This window comes from Protopterus annectens, chromosome 4.part0 (assembly GCF_019279795.1).
Source record: "Protopterus annectens isolate FY-2018-M chromosome 4.part0, PAN1.0, whole genome shotgun sequence".
Classification (NCBI taxonomy): Eukaryota; Metazoa; Chordata; order Ceratodontiformes; family Protopteridae; genus Protopterus; species Protopterus annectens.
In genome coordinates this window covers 386535551-386554318 of record NC_056733.1, presented here as the reverse complement: position 1 = coordinate 386554318, position 18768 = coordinate 386535551, and the positions used below count along the sequence as shown (strand labels likewise).

The following is an 18768-nucleotide window of genomic DNA, read 5'->3' as shown; positions in this document are numbered from 1 at the left end:
GGAGAAGGAGTTTATGAGAGACTGTATCATAGGCTTTAGAGAGGTCAATGAAGAGACAGGAAATAAGTTTGTTACTGTCTCTAGCTAGTGATGCAGAGTTTAGGAAACACATAAGACCTGTAGCAGTGCTGTGCATGGGACGAAAGCCATGTTGGGTAGGTGTGAGTAAATTTTCTTGCAGAAGGTATTGTAAGACTTGAGTGTGTATACATTTTTCCAGAATTGTGGAGAGTCGTGAGAGTATGGCTATGGGTCTAAAATTAGTTATATCTATGGAGTTTCCTCCTTTGTGCATTGGAAGGGTGTAAAATTGCTTCCAGATGGAAGGGACTGTGAATTCCATTATAGAGCAGTTTATTAGAATAGAAACTGGGAAAGCAAGAACTTCAGCAGCATGAAGGAATGCGGAGGGAATGTTGTCTATGGATGTGGAGCAAGGTTTTAATTTAGATAGTAGAGTTTTAATATAGTTAGTGGAGACAGGTTTGAGGGAGAAGGTAGTGGTAGGTTTACTGCTGATGGAAGAGTTTGAGCTATTAGGTCTATTATTGTTGGAGGGATGGTTTGTGTCTTGATTTAGTAATTTGGATATTAAGTCTATAAAGCACTTGTTGTTGAATATGGAGGCAGTTTCCTCATGTGCTTTGTCAGGATGAGGGTTAGGGGAGACTAGTGCACCTGGGTGTAGTATTTGATTTACAGAGTGCCAGAACTTTTTAGGGTTGGATTTAAAGTTAGAAAATGGATTATTATAGAAGTTTTTCTCATAGGTTCATAGATTAGTAGGTTCATAGATTAGTACTAAGCTAACTGCCCTTGCAAGCCATTTTAAGCCTAGCCAATTATCCCTTGTGAAACTCAAACCCCACACCTTGTGCTTGTAAGGCAAACATCTTAACCATTAGGCCACCCACCCAACCCCTATTATCTTTATTTATGTGACTTTTGGCAAGATTTCTAAGTTCTTTATATTTCTGGAGGTCTAGTTGATGTTTAGTTTTAGTCCAAATTTTCCATGCTTTGTCTTTTTTTTTAGTAGTGCATGAGTGTTTACGGTCAGCCATGGGGATATTTTAGACGTTATGCTAATATATATGTATGTATGTATATATATATATATATATATATATATATATATATATATATATATATGTATATATCCTAGTTGCATGCATATACATATCCTAGTTACATCTGAGCAAATTTGGTATATAATTGCAAAATTCCATTATACCTTCTCAAGATCAAGTAGTCTTCTGTGAAGATAAATCCAAAGTAATAGCAATCTTCTTCTTTTGTGTTATCCACATACACAGCTCTCCTCACCTTTAGGTTCCCTTGCTATGTGGTTCCCTTTGTATAGTGTTGATTCAGGTCTGTGAGCATGGTGAAGATGCAAATGATGCATGAACTCATAATTGCTGAAAAAAGTCTTGGCCCTGTGTGGTAGATGTAAACATACTACAGACACTCCCTCAATGTTTGTTGCTAATGGATTACAACTGGGAATGATTATTGGTATGGAGAAGGAAATCACAACAGCAATTTAGACTCCCTTACCTCCAGTGCATGTGTCAGCCAGATTACACTTACAAAGTGTAGAAATAATTGTATCAAGGTTTTTATATGTGAGTAGCACACATTTCTCAGTTTCTGTTCAGTAATACCCAAACTCCCCTGCATTTGTTGAAAACTATATATTATTGCCATTTAATGTTCTCATACATCTTAAGAACAATGGTACAAAATGCCTTACAGACTGCATGTCTCAGATTGCTGCTGTGATAAGAGAAGAATGAACACCATATAAAGATAAGATGGAGCTGCATTTCTGCAAACAGTAGTCATAAATGGTTGTGTGATCACTCATTGCACTACATCTGAAATTAACACATGTACAAACAACTCATAAATGTATAAATACCATATGTTTTGTTAATACTGTGGATGATTTTGGACTTGCCTGTATGCAAAAATTATTTTCATTCCTGATGCATAGCTGTTTCCGTGCCAAAGAGGGATGACATCCCTACTGTGCTTTGTAGGTTCATTGGTTTGAGAGATGAAATTCAGACTTGTCTAAAACTCTTTCATATGTACTAAATTTATTCTGTAAGTTTATTTCATGATTTTTTTTAATATCAGTGTTTGCTCAGTATGTGGCTTAGCACAAACACGGGAAACAGATAAATACTATAAATGTCATATAATGTACCTCTGTGATAACCAATACATAAACTAGACCTGTGAATGGTGTGTGTGTGTGTGTGTGTGTGTGTGTGTATCACATTTGCTAAACACGGTGATCCACACAGTAAATACTATCTGTAGATTATAGTTCAAGTCCCACATTTGTCTTTTATGGATGAAACCTAATAAACACTGCTCACAAAGAAGGTGAGCTTTGTTTGTTGCATTTGAGCATTGCTTAACTTCACGCAAACCTGGACCAATGGCCCACACATGAAGCAGAGAGAACACCTGAAGACAGGATGAAGACATTCTTGATTTCAAAAAGGATACATGGACACATTGTTGCATCTTTTGCTTTCCATTGCACAAACCCGTAAGTGGTGTTGAGTGACGGTTAGCAATATCCCCCAGCACCTGCAGGTGTAGAACATCTGCAGAGAGGAAGCAGAGAGTAGACAATTTCAAAACTGATACATTCCATCAAGTATGTTGTGCATGGAGCAAACATGGTAAACAGTGTTGTACAGCAGTTAACACAAAGGAGTTAATAACGACTATGAAAATATTCAACTGTTTTTTAACTATTCCTATGGCAGCAGGTGTAAGTGTAGGGCTAGGACTGCAATGCATATTATCCTGGGTTCTAATACAGCAAGTTCCAAATATTTTTACTGTTGTTCCATTTTACTTTATATTAAAATTCACATGAAAAAAATGATTGCCCACTCTAAATTTTATTAATGGTTGTACACTCAATTTAAATAAACACACACATTTATAAATAAAATAAGGATATATAGCAGTGGAGCTCATATGAATTATTTGTGTGACTTATGGTATACTGAGTATTATGTTTCTGTAATTGTAATTATGTTGTCTGGCCTTGAATGGCCTTCAGACTTCAGTAATACTCATACACACACAAATGTATAAACCAGGACCTTGTGAGTTCAAACACATATATGGTTAACCCCTCAGTCTGTCATGTGTATTTTTATATAATTCATGAGTATGTCTGAGAAGTGCTTATTCTGTGGCAAGGATGAAAAATCACGACTGTGAAAGAAAATGTTTTCCTCTTATGCATAGATTTGAATCCCACATTGTAAAAATGTATTTTATCAGTGTGTAAAGCCACTCAAAAATATGCCAGGTCATAAAATGTATGCCCCCAGTACTTGTAATCACCTAACAGTTATAGCAGCAAACAACCTTCAAACTAATGTCAAGTGTCAGATTAACCTTCCAACTTCAAAATACTGCTTTCCTCTCTGTTTGGCAATGTTGCTATCTGCTTAACATCACAAAGATGTGTTTGGCATCATTGTTTAGGCTTGTGCACTACCAGTAAATGTGATAACATGCATTGGTGGGAAATCACTTTGAACTAATTCTGTTTCCCCGGTTAGACATGTCTGATGGTAGAAGGGAAGGTGCCCGATTTAGGGCACAGAGATGGGGTGATGAGGAGTCCAGAATCTTCACTTGGCTCCTTATAAAGCATCACCACTGAAGGCTCTAGCAGGGTGGACTATACCGGCTCCCAGTACAAGTCTGAGGCATGGAATAGTCAGGACAAGGTTGTCTCCAGTGTGACTGGCATTCCGTGCATTGGAGAACAGGCATCATTTTAATGACCTGAAAAGGCGCAATAAGGATACACTCAACCAGTGGCTGGATGAGTTCAAGACTGCTGACATCCCACAGTTGTGTAAGTATACTGATAAAGAGAATTTATTGTACACAGAATAGGCAAAACTGGTATGCACAATGCTCTTCTCTTGTTCTCTTCTTTTTAATTCACAGCAAGCCAAGAGATTATGGTAAATAGAGATGCCCATGCTGAGCATCTAGAGAGACCTAGGGAAGCAAAGGGTATGTATGCAATGCAACACAACTATTATTTTAGCTAAAGTATTGCCTTCTATACAGTTGTAGCAAAGTAAGCATGCATATGCTAACTGTAAAAGCAAACATACATGCTTCAGTCTGTAGCATAAGCCAGATGTAGGAGTCAAGTCTAATACTGTAGTCAGACGTTGTAGTTTCAAATACCACAAGTAACAAATATATAGTAAAATCATTTAAAATATTTTACATAATTGAATTTCAGAAAAAGTAGCATAAATGCCCTGCTGTATACTTTATAATTGGACCAGGCATATGTGCAATATATGCACATTGTAAGATTAATTTGAACAATCCTTACTTATAGTTTGTAGCTGTTAAGAAGTATATTTATATGTAAAAGTAGAGATAAAATAATTTATTATTGTGACAATCCATTGTATGTTACATATAATGTTTCTAATTATATCGCTTTGTTTTTTTTCTTTTAGCCCAACCCATATCTCTCACTCTTTTTCTATAAATTGGCAAAATATTTCCATGTCATCTATCTCTGACAAATCACAAAATGCTTTACAGCACAGGGAGGTGTGACAACCCTTGTGGCTTATTCTGCTCCCACTCCACTGGCTCCTGCACAGAAATCTAGCAAATCTGGGACCCCACCTGGCAGTACTGTCTCTGCTGACCCTGAACTACCTAGGACCTCCACATCAGGTAGCACTACCCTGGCATCTGGTGCTGTGGTACCCTCCTGGAATAGTGGTAGAAGTGGAGATTTTAGCATTACCAGGAGATGCCAGGGTTGGCGCATAGGGTTGTACCCAGCACCATTGGTGTATGCCTATGCTGGATGGAGAGGCTGCACTCCAACAACAGCAGAGTAAGGGGACAGTGATGACAATTCTGTTGATGATGACTAGTTTCTCACTGTCCACATGTTTGATGGGCATGGGCATCTGTTGTCCCCTTTCTAATCCAAATAATGATGTCCCATAAACTGTTGTGTTCCTCACCATCCGTGTGTGCTGTTTTGTTTGTCCTGTTTGTTTGCATCTGCTTCCTCACCTACCCTACTTACCTGACCTAGACATACCTACATCTCTTTCCCAATATTCCTCTCTTACTGAAGAAATAAATGGGCTTCTGTCCCACAAAAAATATTGTCCCATACAAAGCTCTTCACTTTGCACACGTGTCTTCTTGACACACTTGATTCGGTCCAATTGACTATATAACATGATTGTGTTGTTGTCACCCCTCTTTGTTGAGGTGACCAAATTCAGCTAATATTCTGTACATATTTTCATTTTATATTGTTGAAGAAGTGGATAGCTCCCTCCTGCTCATTCCTATATTGTTTTCCCTTCGTTCTTCTCCTGCTTGCTCCCCATTTCACCACTTTCCTATCTACCCATTTTCACACCTTTAATCTGGTTGAAAATAAAACCACACACAGCACACATAAAAAAACAGAAAAAAAGCAATGAAGCCCTTCACTTTTTGGTCTCTGTGCATGGAGTTTGCCATTGTGCACCAATGCCAAGTGACATGAATCACTCTTCATTGGTGTGGTTACCTCTGTGCAATGCTGCTTAAACATGCTGTGCTAATGTAACACACAGTGAATGTAGAAAAAAATATTATTTTTTTGCAGTATAGGTACATATTTAAAACTATTAGATACACCTGGATTCGAACCTTATATCACCTGGGCTACAAAAGAAATCTGTCAATGCATTTACACCTGCTGCTACAGAATCAGCTAGGTGGCAGGTGTGTTCCTTACACTCATACTATACACACTGATGACTGCCGCTCCTCTCTGCTTAACATATTTGCATGGGGATAAGCAAGCCAATAGAACTGTAAGCCAATAGACTTGTGCTGTGGCACTTGCATTAAGTGCTGAGTTCTCTAGTCTGTATACTTAGATAAGAGTTTTAATCTCACTGCAGTCAACTGGTGTGTATGTGTGTGTGTCTGTCTGTCTAGTCAGAAAAGCATAATTGTGTCTCCTGTAGTCATCACAACAAACCCATTGAATACCAGTATTTTAACAGTTGTACATGCCTACACATCCATTTAGGCCTCCCAACATCTTCTCTCAAACATCCAGTGATGATGTCATCTACTATAAATTGTCATGCAGCCTTATAAAAGTCAGACTTGTGGTGTGGTGCTTGCATTAAATACTGTGGTCTCTAGTTGGTGCACTTAAACAGGTAGGGGTTCTGTTCTCATTGCAGTCAACTGGTGTGTGTGTGTTTTTGTGCACTTGCTTGACATTAGAAAGACCATTTTGCACCAGCATGTGAGACACTGCTATTACCATCTTCTCTTCACCAGATACTGCTGATGTCATCACTTGTAATGTGTTATCTGACACTCTGCAAGTCAGACTTGTGCTGTGGCACTTGTGTTAAATACTGAGGTCTCTAGTCAGTGTAGCTAGATAGGTAGGGGTACTGTTTTCACTGTAGTCAACTGGTGTGTGTTTATGCACTTGTTTGACATTAGAAGGAGTGTTTTCACAAGCATGTGGGATATTGATATTACCATCCTTCTATCACCAGACTCTGCTAACGTCATCAGTTATAAAGTGTTCTCCAACACTATAAAAGCTAGAATTGTGCTCTGGCACTTGTGTTAAGTACTGTTCTCGTAAATAGGTAGTTTTAGAATGATATGTGAGTCCACAGCTATGTCCAAAACTCCTCCAAACATCTTGCTGTAGCATACAATGATTATATTATCCTGTGTAACATCCACTCTGACAGTATTCAAAACAAACCTGTGCTGTGGCTGTAACATTAATTACTGTGTTTGCAATCTACTTTAGCTACACATATACAGTAGGTGTTATAAACTGACAGCAAGCTACTTGCATGTCCATACATACAACAGTCATTTTTCAGATAAATTTACACAGGGATGTGACTCCACATCAACGCCCTATGGTGCTTGCAACATGTTCTTCTCGGCATGCAGTGATGCGATCATACTCCATAAAGTGCAACATGGCAGTGTTACACTCAGACATATGTGGTGTTGCTACTGTGACATTACATGGCATTCATATTCTATGCCTACACAGGTGTAATGTTCAATCAGGCCCAGTCTACTGCTCTATGAGTGTATGTGTGTGTGTGTGTGTGTGTGTGTGTGTGTGTGTGTGTGTGTGTGTGTGTGTGTGTATGTGTGTGTGTGTGTGAGTGTGTGTGTGGTAGGTGGTACATTATGGTCATTGTATGATCTTTGAAATCACTTTTCAATACCAGATAGGAGAACCTTTCATGTCGCTCCATGCATCCACCATCTTCATTTTTCTTTTGGACACATGACATCCTTCCTACAGAGGAGTTATATGGTGTATAAAGTTTACATGGATATTGAGCCCAACAGAGTTTATAGTCATTTAGAAGAAAACTCAATTATGGCAGTAGATCGAAAGGGCAATAAAAGAAAGTCATATGGAACAAAGGATCATTTGTTGTTGAATAAAGTCATAGTGGAGAATTGTAAAAGGGAGAAGAATCTAAGTATTGCATGGATAGACTGCAAAAAATCATTTGATAGTATCCCACATTCATGGATAAAAGAGTACTTAAAATGTATAAGATACACCATACACTGATTGACTATATTACAGTGACCATGAAACAGTGACAGACCACTTTGCAATTAAGCCATGATAAAGGACAAAGTATTAAAATTCAAAGAAGGATATCCCATGGTGACTCTCTGTCACCGCTGCTATTCTACCTTGCCCTTAACCCATTAAGCTGTCTACTTAACAGCTTAGGCCATGGCTACAATTTGGCTTCTACAAAACAACAAAGTGTAAAGACTTCTCATATTCTCTTTGTCAATGATTTAAAACTGCATAGCTCATTAGATGAGGAACTGAAAGCACAACTACAAGGTGTCAAAACTTTTTCAGATGATATAAGAATGTCATTTTGTCTTGATAAATGTGCAAAAACAACCTTTAAAGCAGGAAAACTGCAGCACCAGAAAAATATCAGTTTGGGACAAGAACATGATATGAAAGAACTTGAGCAAGAGGGAGTGTATAAATATTTAGGAACTGACAAAGGATCAACAATAAAACATGAACAAATGCGAATAAAAACTTAGTAAGAAATACTTTAGAAGACTTAAAATTAATCCTGAAAACAGCATTGACATCTAGGAACAAAATCCAAGCTATAAACCAATTTGCTCTGCCCATCCTAACTTACAGTTTTGGAGTGATTGACTGGCCCCAAAATGTGCTGGATAGATTAGATAGGAAAACAAGAAGTATGCTTCATGCTCACCAAATGATTTATAAAAATCACTGTATACCTAGATTATATATACCCCATTCCGAAGGCGGTACGGGCCTCCTTGAAATTGATTACATGTATAGATTTGCAATTGTGGGAGTGCACACATATCTGCTGACCTCACAAGACCCAAATGTAGTGAAAGTTTTGAAACACGAGGAGAATAAATCCAAGATGACTTATCTGCTTAATCTAGCAGAAGCATAGCGGCGTCAAGCAGGAATGGAAATCAAACCAGAAGTAGATAAAAATCAGGCAGTAACTGAATGTGCCAAAAAAACAAAAGAAAGACTATAAGGTGAAGGACCAGATGAGAAGGCAAGAAATGTGGAAAATGCATAAATATAGTTGCAAGTATAAAAAACTTCTGGAAGAACCTCATGTTGATCAGGAATGAATGCAGGGATGGTTAAGGAGAGGTGAATTCAAACCAAGAGAAGAAAGGTTAATATTGGTGGCCCAAGATAGTGGGCTGCGTACACATTGGTTTACAAAGTCCATTGAACATGTGCGAGAAACAGACAATTGTAGGTTTTGTAAAACCAAATTGGAAACAGTCACACACCTCATTGCTGGTTGTGACATACTAATGGCAGGAGGACTGTATACTGAAAGGCATAATAATGTGGCAAGATTGTTCCACTGGGGATTGTGCAAACATTATTTTATTGAACTGGCTGAAAAACACTAGAAACATAAGTCACAAAGCATCACAGAAAATGATGAAGTTTATATCACATGGGATCACCCATTACCAACAGTTCAAAAGACAGATGCGAAAAAAACAGATATAGTGGTCCATGAAAAGAAGACAAAAGCAGTATCGATCAATGAAATCATCACAGTGACTTGTGTAAAGAGAGACACGAAGTCATAAAATATCAGGATTTTCAGACAGAAACGACAGCAATGTTGAAGAAAGATACCCAGACAGTCCCAATAGTAGTAGGAGCAATGGGTCTTATAAAAAAGAATCTACAATCGTATTTAGATATGTTACCAATACATGTAACAATGTACAAATTGCAGAAGGAGTCATTACTGGGCACATTGCAGGTGGTGCAAATAGCACTTTGGGCTGACATCAAACATTGAAACAATACTAATTTAATGAACTTTAATCATACCTTGACTTGGGAAGGGGCCCATTCCTGTCATGGTATTAGAAACCTAAAAGATTTGGAGAAATTAAAAAAAGTAAGAACTCAAAGCTTAGCAGATCTTAGTTTGATTACTGGTGCAAGTGAAATCATATCATTAAGTCCTGGAGATTTACTGGCTTCCAAGACCAACTGCCAGTACAATTCTCTATACTCTACAAGTGTTTCCCACATACCACCCCTAGGATCAATTGTTACTACTTCTAATATAAAAAAAACTGAAATTCTGCTTGTTTACATACCACACTGTGTTTGTATAATGCATTATTTTCACATTTAGTCCTGATGTCATAAAGGTGTTCATATGTTCTTTGTTTTAATTTCCTTTCACTTTTAAAACATAAAAGATTCGCATTCTTTGCATACAGCCAAATACACAATACCCTTCGTATTACAATTCGTGTAGATATTTAACACTAATTTCCTTTTCCTTACTTGTAAATAAATAAATTCTCCTGTTATAAGATGGGAGCAGTAGTTACAGCTTCCACACTTAAATAAACCTTTTTTCTTTTTTGTACCTTTTTCTAAATTATACCTACTTGAACCCCTTTCTAATAAGTTCTTAATATTGTTTCCTTTACGATAAGTATACTTCAGGTCGTTGTCGAAATTATATTTTATATCAGATAACTTCGCAAAGTTTTTCCATTCCTTATCAATAATTCTCCTAACCAGTCCTGACTGACCATCATAAGTAGTTACAATTCCTGAACTGTAGTTTCCATTTAATTTTTCCTCAGATTTATTTTCATTGGACATTTATAGTTTCCCTAATATAGGAGCAAATTTGCTAATTCTTCCTTCAGTTACCTCCTTACATATCTGGTCAAAAAGGTCACCTGGGTAACCTCTGTTCAAAAACTACCCTTTCAATACATCACACTCACAATAAAAAGTTTCATCATCCGAGGTCATCCACTAAGCTTTGAGTTCTTAGTTTACAAGTTTATATTTTAATATCTGAAAGAATTCTTATTTCAGATTCACACAAGTAATTTACACTTATGGGTTCATCTATTAATTCTGCAGTACAACAAGGCATTTTTGATTTTAAAACATTCTGTGTAATTTTGTATACTTGCCACCAGAGGGAACCAAAAGCCCATTTTGAATGTTTTTTAACTGAGGGTTTATATACATTTATCAATAATTTGAATTTTATATGGATACTCATTTTTATTGTTTTGTAATCTATTTTATGAATCACATATTTTGTCATATGGTTATTTATTGTATTTTAACAGTTGTGAATGAAGTGATACCATATGGCAGTGTTTAAACGTTTTAATTATTTAATTGCAATTCCAGTTTCATTGGTCATGCTTTTAATTATTTAAAGTATAAAATGTGATGGCTGAGACTTTATTTTATCTGATGAAGTTGATGATGAAAACGTGATTCCACATTGTCAAAGTTTGTCTTGTGTTGGGTCTTACATTAAAGCTGTTCGTGTCATACCATCTGGATTCGAGGTGCTTTTATGCTGGTTTATTAGTTTATTTTGGCACCATCCATTTCTGTTGGTTCTGGTTACTTTTTTTCGGATGGATTCTCAGATGGTTATGACTCCGGACAGTGGCAACAAGGGATCTGAGGTTGGAGAGCTTCGAAAACTCATTGGGCAGTTGACGCAGCTTGTGGGACTACTGACACCCATTGGCCAATCGATGGCTTCGCTGCTATCGTCACTACCTTTACCTGGAAACCAGAAAGCAGCTAGTCATTCAATTTTGAATGAAGGAATGGCCGCAATTAATGAACGAGATGTTCGAGATGATTTAGGACTAAATAATGTTGGCAATGCGAGTCTAGATGGCTTCCCACACATTACCTTCAACAATGATAGTGAGAGGCACCCTTCTGAGGGGTTGAGATCCATTATGAACAAAACTTGCATTGCCGACAGGACCGGACAATAATACTAGTCTTCCAGGTACTAAGAGATAACTTACGGACATTTTAAATGCTAAATTTGAATTTGAAAGGAAGCTTTCCAATTCTAGTAATAACGGAAATTATGTTAACATGCTAAATGATTTAGATCATTTTCTGTATAAATACAAGATGCACAACATGGACAATGCATACTTGAAGCACTGCTTACATTTGAATATTGTGCCAAAAGGCCTTAGAGTATGTAAATACCCTAATAATGTGTCAGAGGGTACTGATTTTCATCACGATTTATTGATTGCCTTTGACAAATGTGGCTTTGATATAATGAGAGCTATAATTAAAAACAATGATGTTGAGATGGAAAAATTATATATAAACATTGAGCGTATTAACAAAGGTATAATAAGTGATTTATTATTCACAGTTGAAGAAGAAAAAGGCAAATATTATAAATTACTAAAGAATTTAGAAGTTAAATGTGTAGAAGTGCAGAATAGGAAGGTTGGTAAGATTGAGAGGGATATAAAAGAATATAAGACAAAGATACACTACCCTAAACTGAAGTTTTGGGGAAGGAGAGGTAGTAGTTACCAGGATAAAGAAATTCATGAACCTAGGGGAAATGAGGATTCTTTTCCTAATGAAAATAATTTAGATATCTCAGAATTCCCTCCATTAAGAAGGTCTGAAAGGTTAATGTTCAAGGAACCTGTTGACTACAATTCAAAAAACTACAAGGGCAGAGAAGGGAGGCCTCAGGGGAGGAAACAACCAGTATGGAATCAGTAGACAGTATATTAAAAGATGGTTTTAAATGGACATATAAAGATTTTAACATTTTTAATTATTCTAGTATTTCTGTAACTAAAACCTTTTTTGAATTATTTTCCATAGGCTTTGGTTTTGTACCTATGCAGAGAACTAATATTTTTAAATTATTGGTAGATGTTAAATTATTTGTTAGAAAGAAAAATTTGGAGTTGGTTTTCAATGGTAAGAAAATTAACACTAAAGAAGACAGTCTAGTGCGTAGAAGCACATTTAATCCACCTTTCCACCCTCAATTGAGAAACTTTGAATTAGCAGTAGAAAGTGAATTAAGAACTTCTTTGAGACAACATTATGTGCACCCCAACCTAACTCTGGCAGAACAGGAAATACTTATGGATATGAGTAACAATAGAAACTTAAGGGCTATGAAACCAGACAAAGTTGGGGGGGGGGGTAGTACTTATGGATTACATCTTGTATGAAGGAAAAATGATGGACATTTTAAATAATTCTGACAAATATACAAAAACTTCTATTAACGAAATTAATATAGCATACAAAAAAATACAGGTGTTATTAAATGATTTATTAATGGAAGGACTAATAGATGTGGATATTTATAGATATTTACATGTGGAGAAATGTAAAGTGCCCTCTATTTTTGGTATTCCAAAGGTGCACAAGGATGTAAATGATCCACCTTTGAGAGCTATAGTTTCAGCTGAAGGTTCTGTGACTGCACCTCTAGCAAAATATGTGGATTTGAAAGTAAAGAGGCTAGTTTTGAATAACGGTAATATACTCAATTGTATCCCCAGGTTTATCTTTTTCTCAAATTTGGCATATAATCATGGTGCTCCATGCACTACAATGATGAAATGTATGGGTAGTTTAGTGTTAAATATGCATACAAAGAAAATGCCAATAAAGTCAAATAAAATAAAAAATAAACAGTAATTGTTCAACAATGTCGTGAAAGTGGGAATTTTAACACTTAATCAACAAAATTCAGTCTCAGAACTTAAATGAGGCAGCACATGGGAAAGCCTCCCCTCTCCCATTATTTATGTGTGTGGTAGTGGGTAGGAGGCCCTATTTCTGTGCTCAGGTACTGAAGCTGATGTGCAATGGGTTAAATTATACTCACTATCATAAACACAAACCACTTCAAAAACAAACATTTAGATGTTTGGAGAATCCTGACTTTCACACACAGACATTGCTGAGTCATCATTCACCTGTTTGTTCACCCTTTATACTAGTGTAAAAATGCATGCAATGTCATAATTTCTTGCACAATAGAAATTAAATGTAAAGATTAAGGCTATGTGCATGCTTTCTGAAATATAGTAGCATTATGTGAGAAACTGATGTTAAGAAGTTAGTATAGTCAAAAAAGGATTTGTATATTTTATTGTATTTTATAGTCATTAATAAATATTACATTCTCATACCCTAAAACACAGTCTGGTTTGAAAATGTTATAGGATCAATGTGCTTATTTTAAAATGCCACCAAAATGTGAAGAGTATATGTGGACTGCATCATATAAAAATATTAAAAATAACATTGGCCATGAAACTCAGTAACAGTAAATCCAATCATGTTTTACCTGCTGTCCCTATGGATTCCATAGGTAGTTGTTAAACCTGAGGGCTAAAGCATAGATTGCTTCTACATGCTAGGAGACTATATAGAAAAAGAGAACTGCACATAGTTTGTATGCATTATTTTCTGTACTAACCAATTTTTTTTACATCTGCTCCTGATTCTACTACAGCTGTGTCATTAATGACTTTACAATAAGATGAATATGCATTTTCAACCATTGGTGTATTAACAGATTATATTTTAGAACTGTACTCTGCACTCTGTATCACTTTAATTGATATATTCCCCTCATGGAACACAGGTTGTATGTAGCAATGAAACAGGAGGAAAAAAACAAAACAAAACACAACAAAGTATATAGAGTACCTATGGTTCTAAAAAGAAACTCACTATGCATGTATAGATAAAAAAATACAGATTTACTGCAATGATGGTTATAATGTGACAACAATAGAACTGAAGTCAATATTTGGCATAGATTATCCAAATAAAGCAAAATAAACAGCTGAGTGCAGTCCCCTTTTAATAAAATATGTTCCAGTCCTTCTTCAACAATTGCTGCTTTGTGGGCGCCTACAATTACTGATATTGACATGTCGAAAGTATGCCAGTCTGGTTTCTAGATAATTTACATAACTTTTTTTCTGATTTTTTTTTAACACAAGCATTAAAAAAATGTTGTAAACTGGGAAATGGCTCAAAGAATTATTCAGCTCCAGACTATCCAGAGCAAGATATCTAGAATAATGTTGTTATGAATAAAGATTCTTGTATATTGTACACAGGTTTATATACAAAATATATTCCTATGCATGTGTGTGCATATGCATGTGGGTGATATATAAACACACATACATATAAGCACACAGACACATAATGTTATACAGAAGCACAGATGGTCCCATTTCATAGCAGAATTGTATCAAACAGATTAACAGCTTGAGTAATTTGAGGAAAAATTCCCAGATCTGAATATATTTCTAACAGTGTACCTTTGGACTGTGCTAACACTAACAGTTATGAACACTGTATTTACAGTGCAACAAACATCACAGCTGTCATGATCATGGGGTTCTTGGAAACTATGAGAAAATACTGATGTCTGCTGTTCTGTGCAACACGCTTTTTAATATCAAGGTTTATCCCAAATTAAGGAATAAATTTCCATATGTGATTCTTGGTAGCATCCCTGATTGAATACAAATGAAGTAACGGTATGTCTGTGCCCACTCAAAAACAGAACTTTTCATATTGTCTTATTTATTAGTGTGTCTGTAAGCTTGATTCATTTTTCTGTTCACATTACTGTCACCAGGTAGGCATAATTATTCATTTTTCGTTCATCTTGCTGTCAGGAAGCAGGCAGAAAAAAAGATTATAAAGAGTAGCTGTGTCATCCTGTTTGAAGACTTTAACTTACCATAATTTAACACATTTTGAAATTCATCAAATTTAACATGTCTTTGTGTTTTATATATTTTGTGCCTCATGACCAAAATTAAAGGCATAAAGGTGAGTACAATAGGAAAACACATGTTACAAATTGTCATTTAGCCTTTCCATATAGTTTCTAATTTCTTTGCACTCTCCAAGGTCCATATCTTGGCACACCCATTTAATGTCAGTATCTTTGTTCATTGCAGTAGTGTTCACTTTAGGTGACCCATCATCTGGGGGAATAGTAGTGAATGTAGTAAACTTTACTCGCTTACGCTTTGAGGTAGGAGAGTTGGAGGGCTCATGTTTTTGTTCACTGCCCTCGTTAAAAACTGTTTCTTGGGTCATATAAACCTGACTTCTAACATTTTTTTCTGAATTCCCATTTGGGAGATGTTTATTGTCATCAAATTCCAACCCACTGTCAATTTCAGTCATATGATCCTCATGATGAGGTGAAAGGCTGACATGATTGGCAAGTAGTTCTGTCCCATGACCAAGACCCACCCAGTCATGGGAGTGGCTCCTGCCCCTCTGCCCTTCCTCTAGAGAGTGTTTGTGCTTGTATTTTAAAGCAAATGTTATACAGTTGATAAGAAAGACTAAAATTGCAAGGCAAAACACACCAAGCAATGCATACATCCCAATCTCTAAATCTGTTAATCCTCTTGACGTCTGTGATAGGTCATTGTCCTCTTCATTGCCGTTTTCTTTAGGCAAATCCACATGTGCAGGGAAGTTTGTGAAGTCTATAGGAATAGTCTGTACATGACTTGAATCATCTTCGTTGGAATGTTTCTCTGTATTTGCTTTCCTAATTATAACTGACTTAACTGTGGTAGCAAATCTCTTAATTACACCTTCCATTCCTTCAGAAGAAGAAATTTCAAAATATTCTCTTTCTTGATTTGTCTTTTCTTGAACCATGGATTTCTGATGCCTTCTATCACTTGTGTGATTTTCTAGCTCAGCAACAAATTCGTTATTGCTGGCATTTAAGTTGTCATCGTTTTGACCAAATTTGACTTTAATATTTGCAGTGCCAACAGCCAGAACACTTTTTCTCTTAGACTTCTGGCAAGAATCACTGATCATTAATTCAATCCTTATCAGTGTCCCCTGCCCTTCTCCTTCTGCCACTATGACTGGCCACTTTAACAGGGGGTCTTGCTGAACTGAAACAACACCTTCATCCAGGGATAGAGCAGAGACTGAGAAGTCCATATGGTTGTATATGTTAAGTGGGGTGACTGAGCCATCGTTGAACTGGATCCAGGTACTGATCACTGCTTCCTGTAAAAAAGATGAAAGAAAATATATTTAATACACTGCATAGTTAGCTTTATTTTTGTTGTTCTTTCAAATATATAAAAGTTCACCTTCAAAATGCAGCATTTCTTTCTGCATAACCTGTTACTCCTGACATATTTATAGAACACATAAATATGTTTTACAAAAGTGACTTGAAGTAGTTGTTGAGTTATTGCTTCCTTGAGAGAGTGATTCAACTGAAATAATAAGAATGATGATATTTAATAGAATTATGCAAACCTCCTCAACAGAAATCGCTCATATGAGCTTTACTGACTGAGGTAGTAGTTGTCCATGTTGTGTTATTCATTTCATATAGCTGAAATGTGATGTTGCTTGTCATGTGTGGTTTATTTTGTTTTCTGAGTCTACAGCCGCCAAGAGAAAGAATAAGACAGATACTTCATGCAGGTCAGTAATGACTTTTTCTCTGATGTGCAGCAATCTTATAGTGAAAATAATAAAGAATGAAGGTATAGAAGGAATGTTGTTGATGGCAATTACTTGGTACAGCATTTGCCAGCAAATGTATAGGATTCAAGTATCAATATAAAAGGCATCTGTACACTTAAGCTATCAGTTTTGAGTTCTGCTGCTGGGGAATTGTGAGCTAAGTAGTTTAGTATCAAGTATAAGGAATGGAGCCTTAAAGGCTTTTGGCATTTCCCAGTTAGGGGTCACTACAGCGGAACTCCAGTCCGCTAATGATTGGCAGTGGATTTTTACGGTGCTGAGTTGCCAGCCCAATGTCCAACCTTCAAAGAAGGCACACCCATTCACGCATGCACCTACCTGCATGTCTTTAAGCATCACTGTGGGGAGGATATGCAGACTCCACACAGAAGGCGCTCCAGCCAAGAATCGAACGGGAGAACCTCTTGCTTTAAGGTGACAACACTAACTGCTGCACAACCACAGCCTAATGGAGCCTAATAAATATAAATATATTAAAGATTAAAAATGACAGCAGTATAATTGTTAGAAATGACAAGTAAAACAGTCATGACAAAACAAGAAGGAGTGATGAGGTACCTTGCAGGAAATGGGGATATGAAATGTTTAAAATAATGATGGAATGGGAAGAACAGAAAAATTATAATTCTGTAGAAACTGATAAGGGGAAAGAATGGAAGGCAGACTTCAGCTCAGTTCAAACTGTATGCCTGCTGAGATGTGAAGTAATGGACATGGGGCTGCAGCAAGGTGGGAGGTAAACATTAAAGCAAATCAGCCCAAAATTTTGCAAATGACAAATAGTGGATTTGAAATGCTATGAGAAAAATCATTAATGCTTATTCACCTTCCATCCATCCATCCATCCATCCATCCATCCATCCATCCATCTTCCTTTTCCCATAACCCACTCAATTTTTTACAGGAATTGAGGGATATTGAGACCTATGCAGGGAGTCAGTGGGGTTAAGGTTTTGAATTCCATTCTGGACAGGGCACTGGTCTGTTGCAGAATGTACACTTTTACTCATGCTTGCATTACATGCAGTCCTACAGGCAATTTATGGAACACCAGCTTGTTTAGTGTATGTCTGCATGAAGTAAGAATAAATCAAAGGATGAAAACAGTATGTTACAAAAACTGCAGTGCATTGTATCTCTCCTTTGGGACTAATAGACATTTTTCTGTACTTATATGAAGTTATATTCATAATTTTCCTGAAAGGTTGTAAATTGAGAAACCATCTCTTATTATTAAAGAACTGCCAACACAAATGCAGTTGACAGAAAGTCTGTAAGGACATATGACTAATATATGTAAGATCAAGATGTATATTAAGTAAATGCTTGGCAAAATTTGAACAATGGAAAGAATAAATTATCAATGAAAACAAAAATTCAGAATGAAGAAATACATATAAGTAGATGACAGAAGGAAGAGGTAGCTATTAAGCCTGGAAAGCATTTAGCTTTCAATTTGGTGGGACAGGTATATTTCACAGAGGAGAGCACTTCTGTGGAACAGACTCCCAGTACACAAAAACATCCTCATCCCTGTCCATTTTCAAGTGCAACTTAGGTCTATGGATGGGAAACAGAATATTTACTCCAATTCTGCCCCCTGTATTACTACTAATGGACAGAGGCAGCTCCTAAACTCTTTATCTTAAGCATAGGTCCCCTCAAATTATCTGTGGTATGATCCTATTTATTCTTATTAAGGGTGATATATAATTATCAACCATGGTTTGGGT

The 18768-nt window shown here is 36.5% G+C and overlaps 1 protein-coding gene across 1 annotated transcript in view; it reads right to left on the bottom strand.

Annotated features, from left to right (window-relative positions):
• Nucleotides 1-13634: 13634 nt before the first annotated feature.
• The window catches only part of LOC122799348 (transmembrane protein 132D-like), a 2658181-nt gene continuing 2653047 nt past the window's right edge, over nt 13635-18768 (bottom strand). The window contains exon 8 of the mRNA XM_044068340.1: nt 13635-16543. Coding sequence (XP_043924275.1) covers nt 15350-16543 — 1194 coding nt within the window. The 3' untranslated portion in view covers nt 13635-15349. The remainder of the gene's footprint in view (nt 16544-18768) is intronic.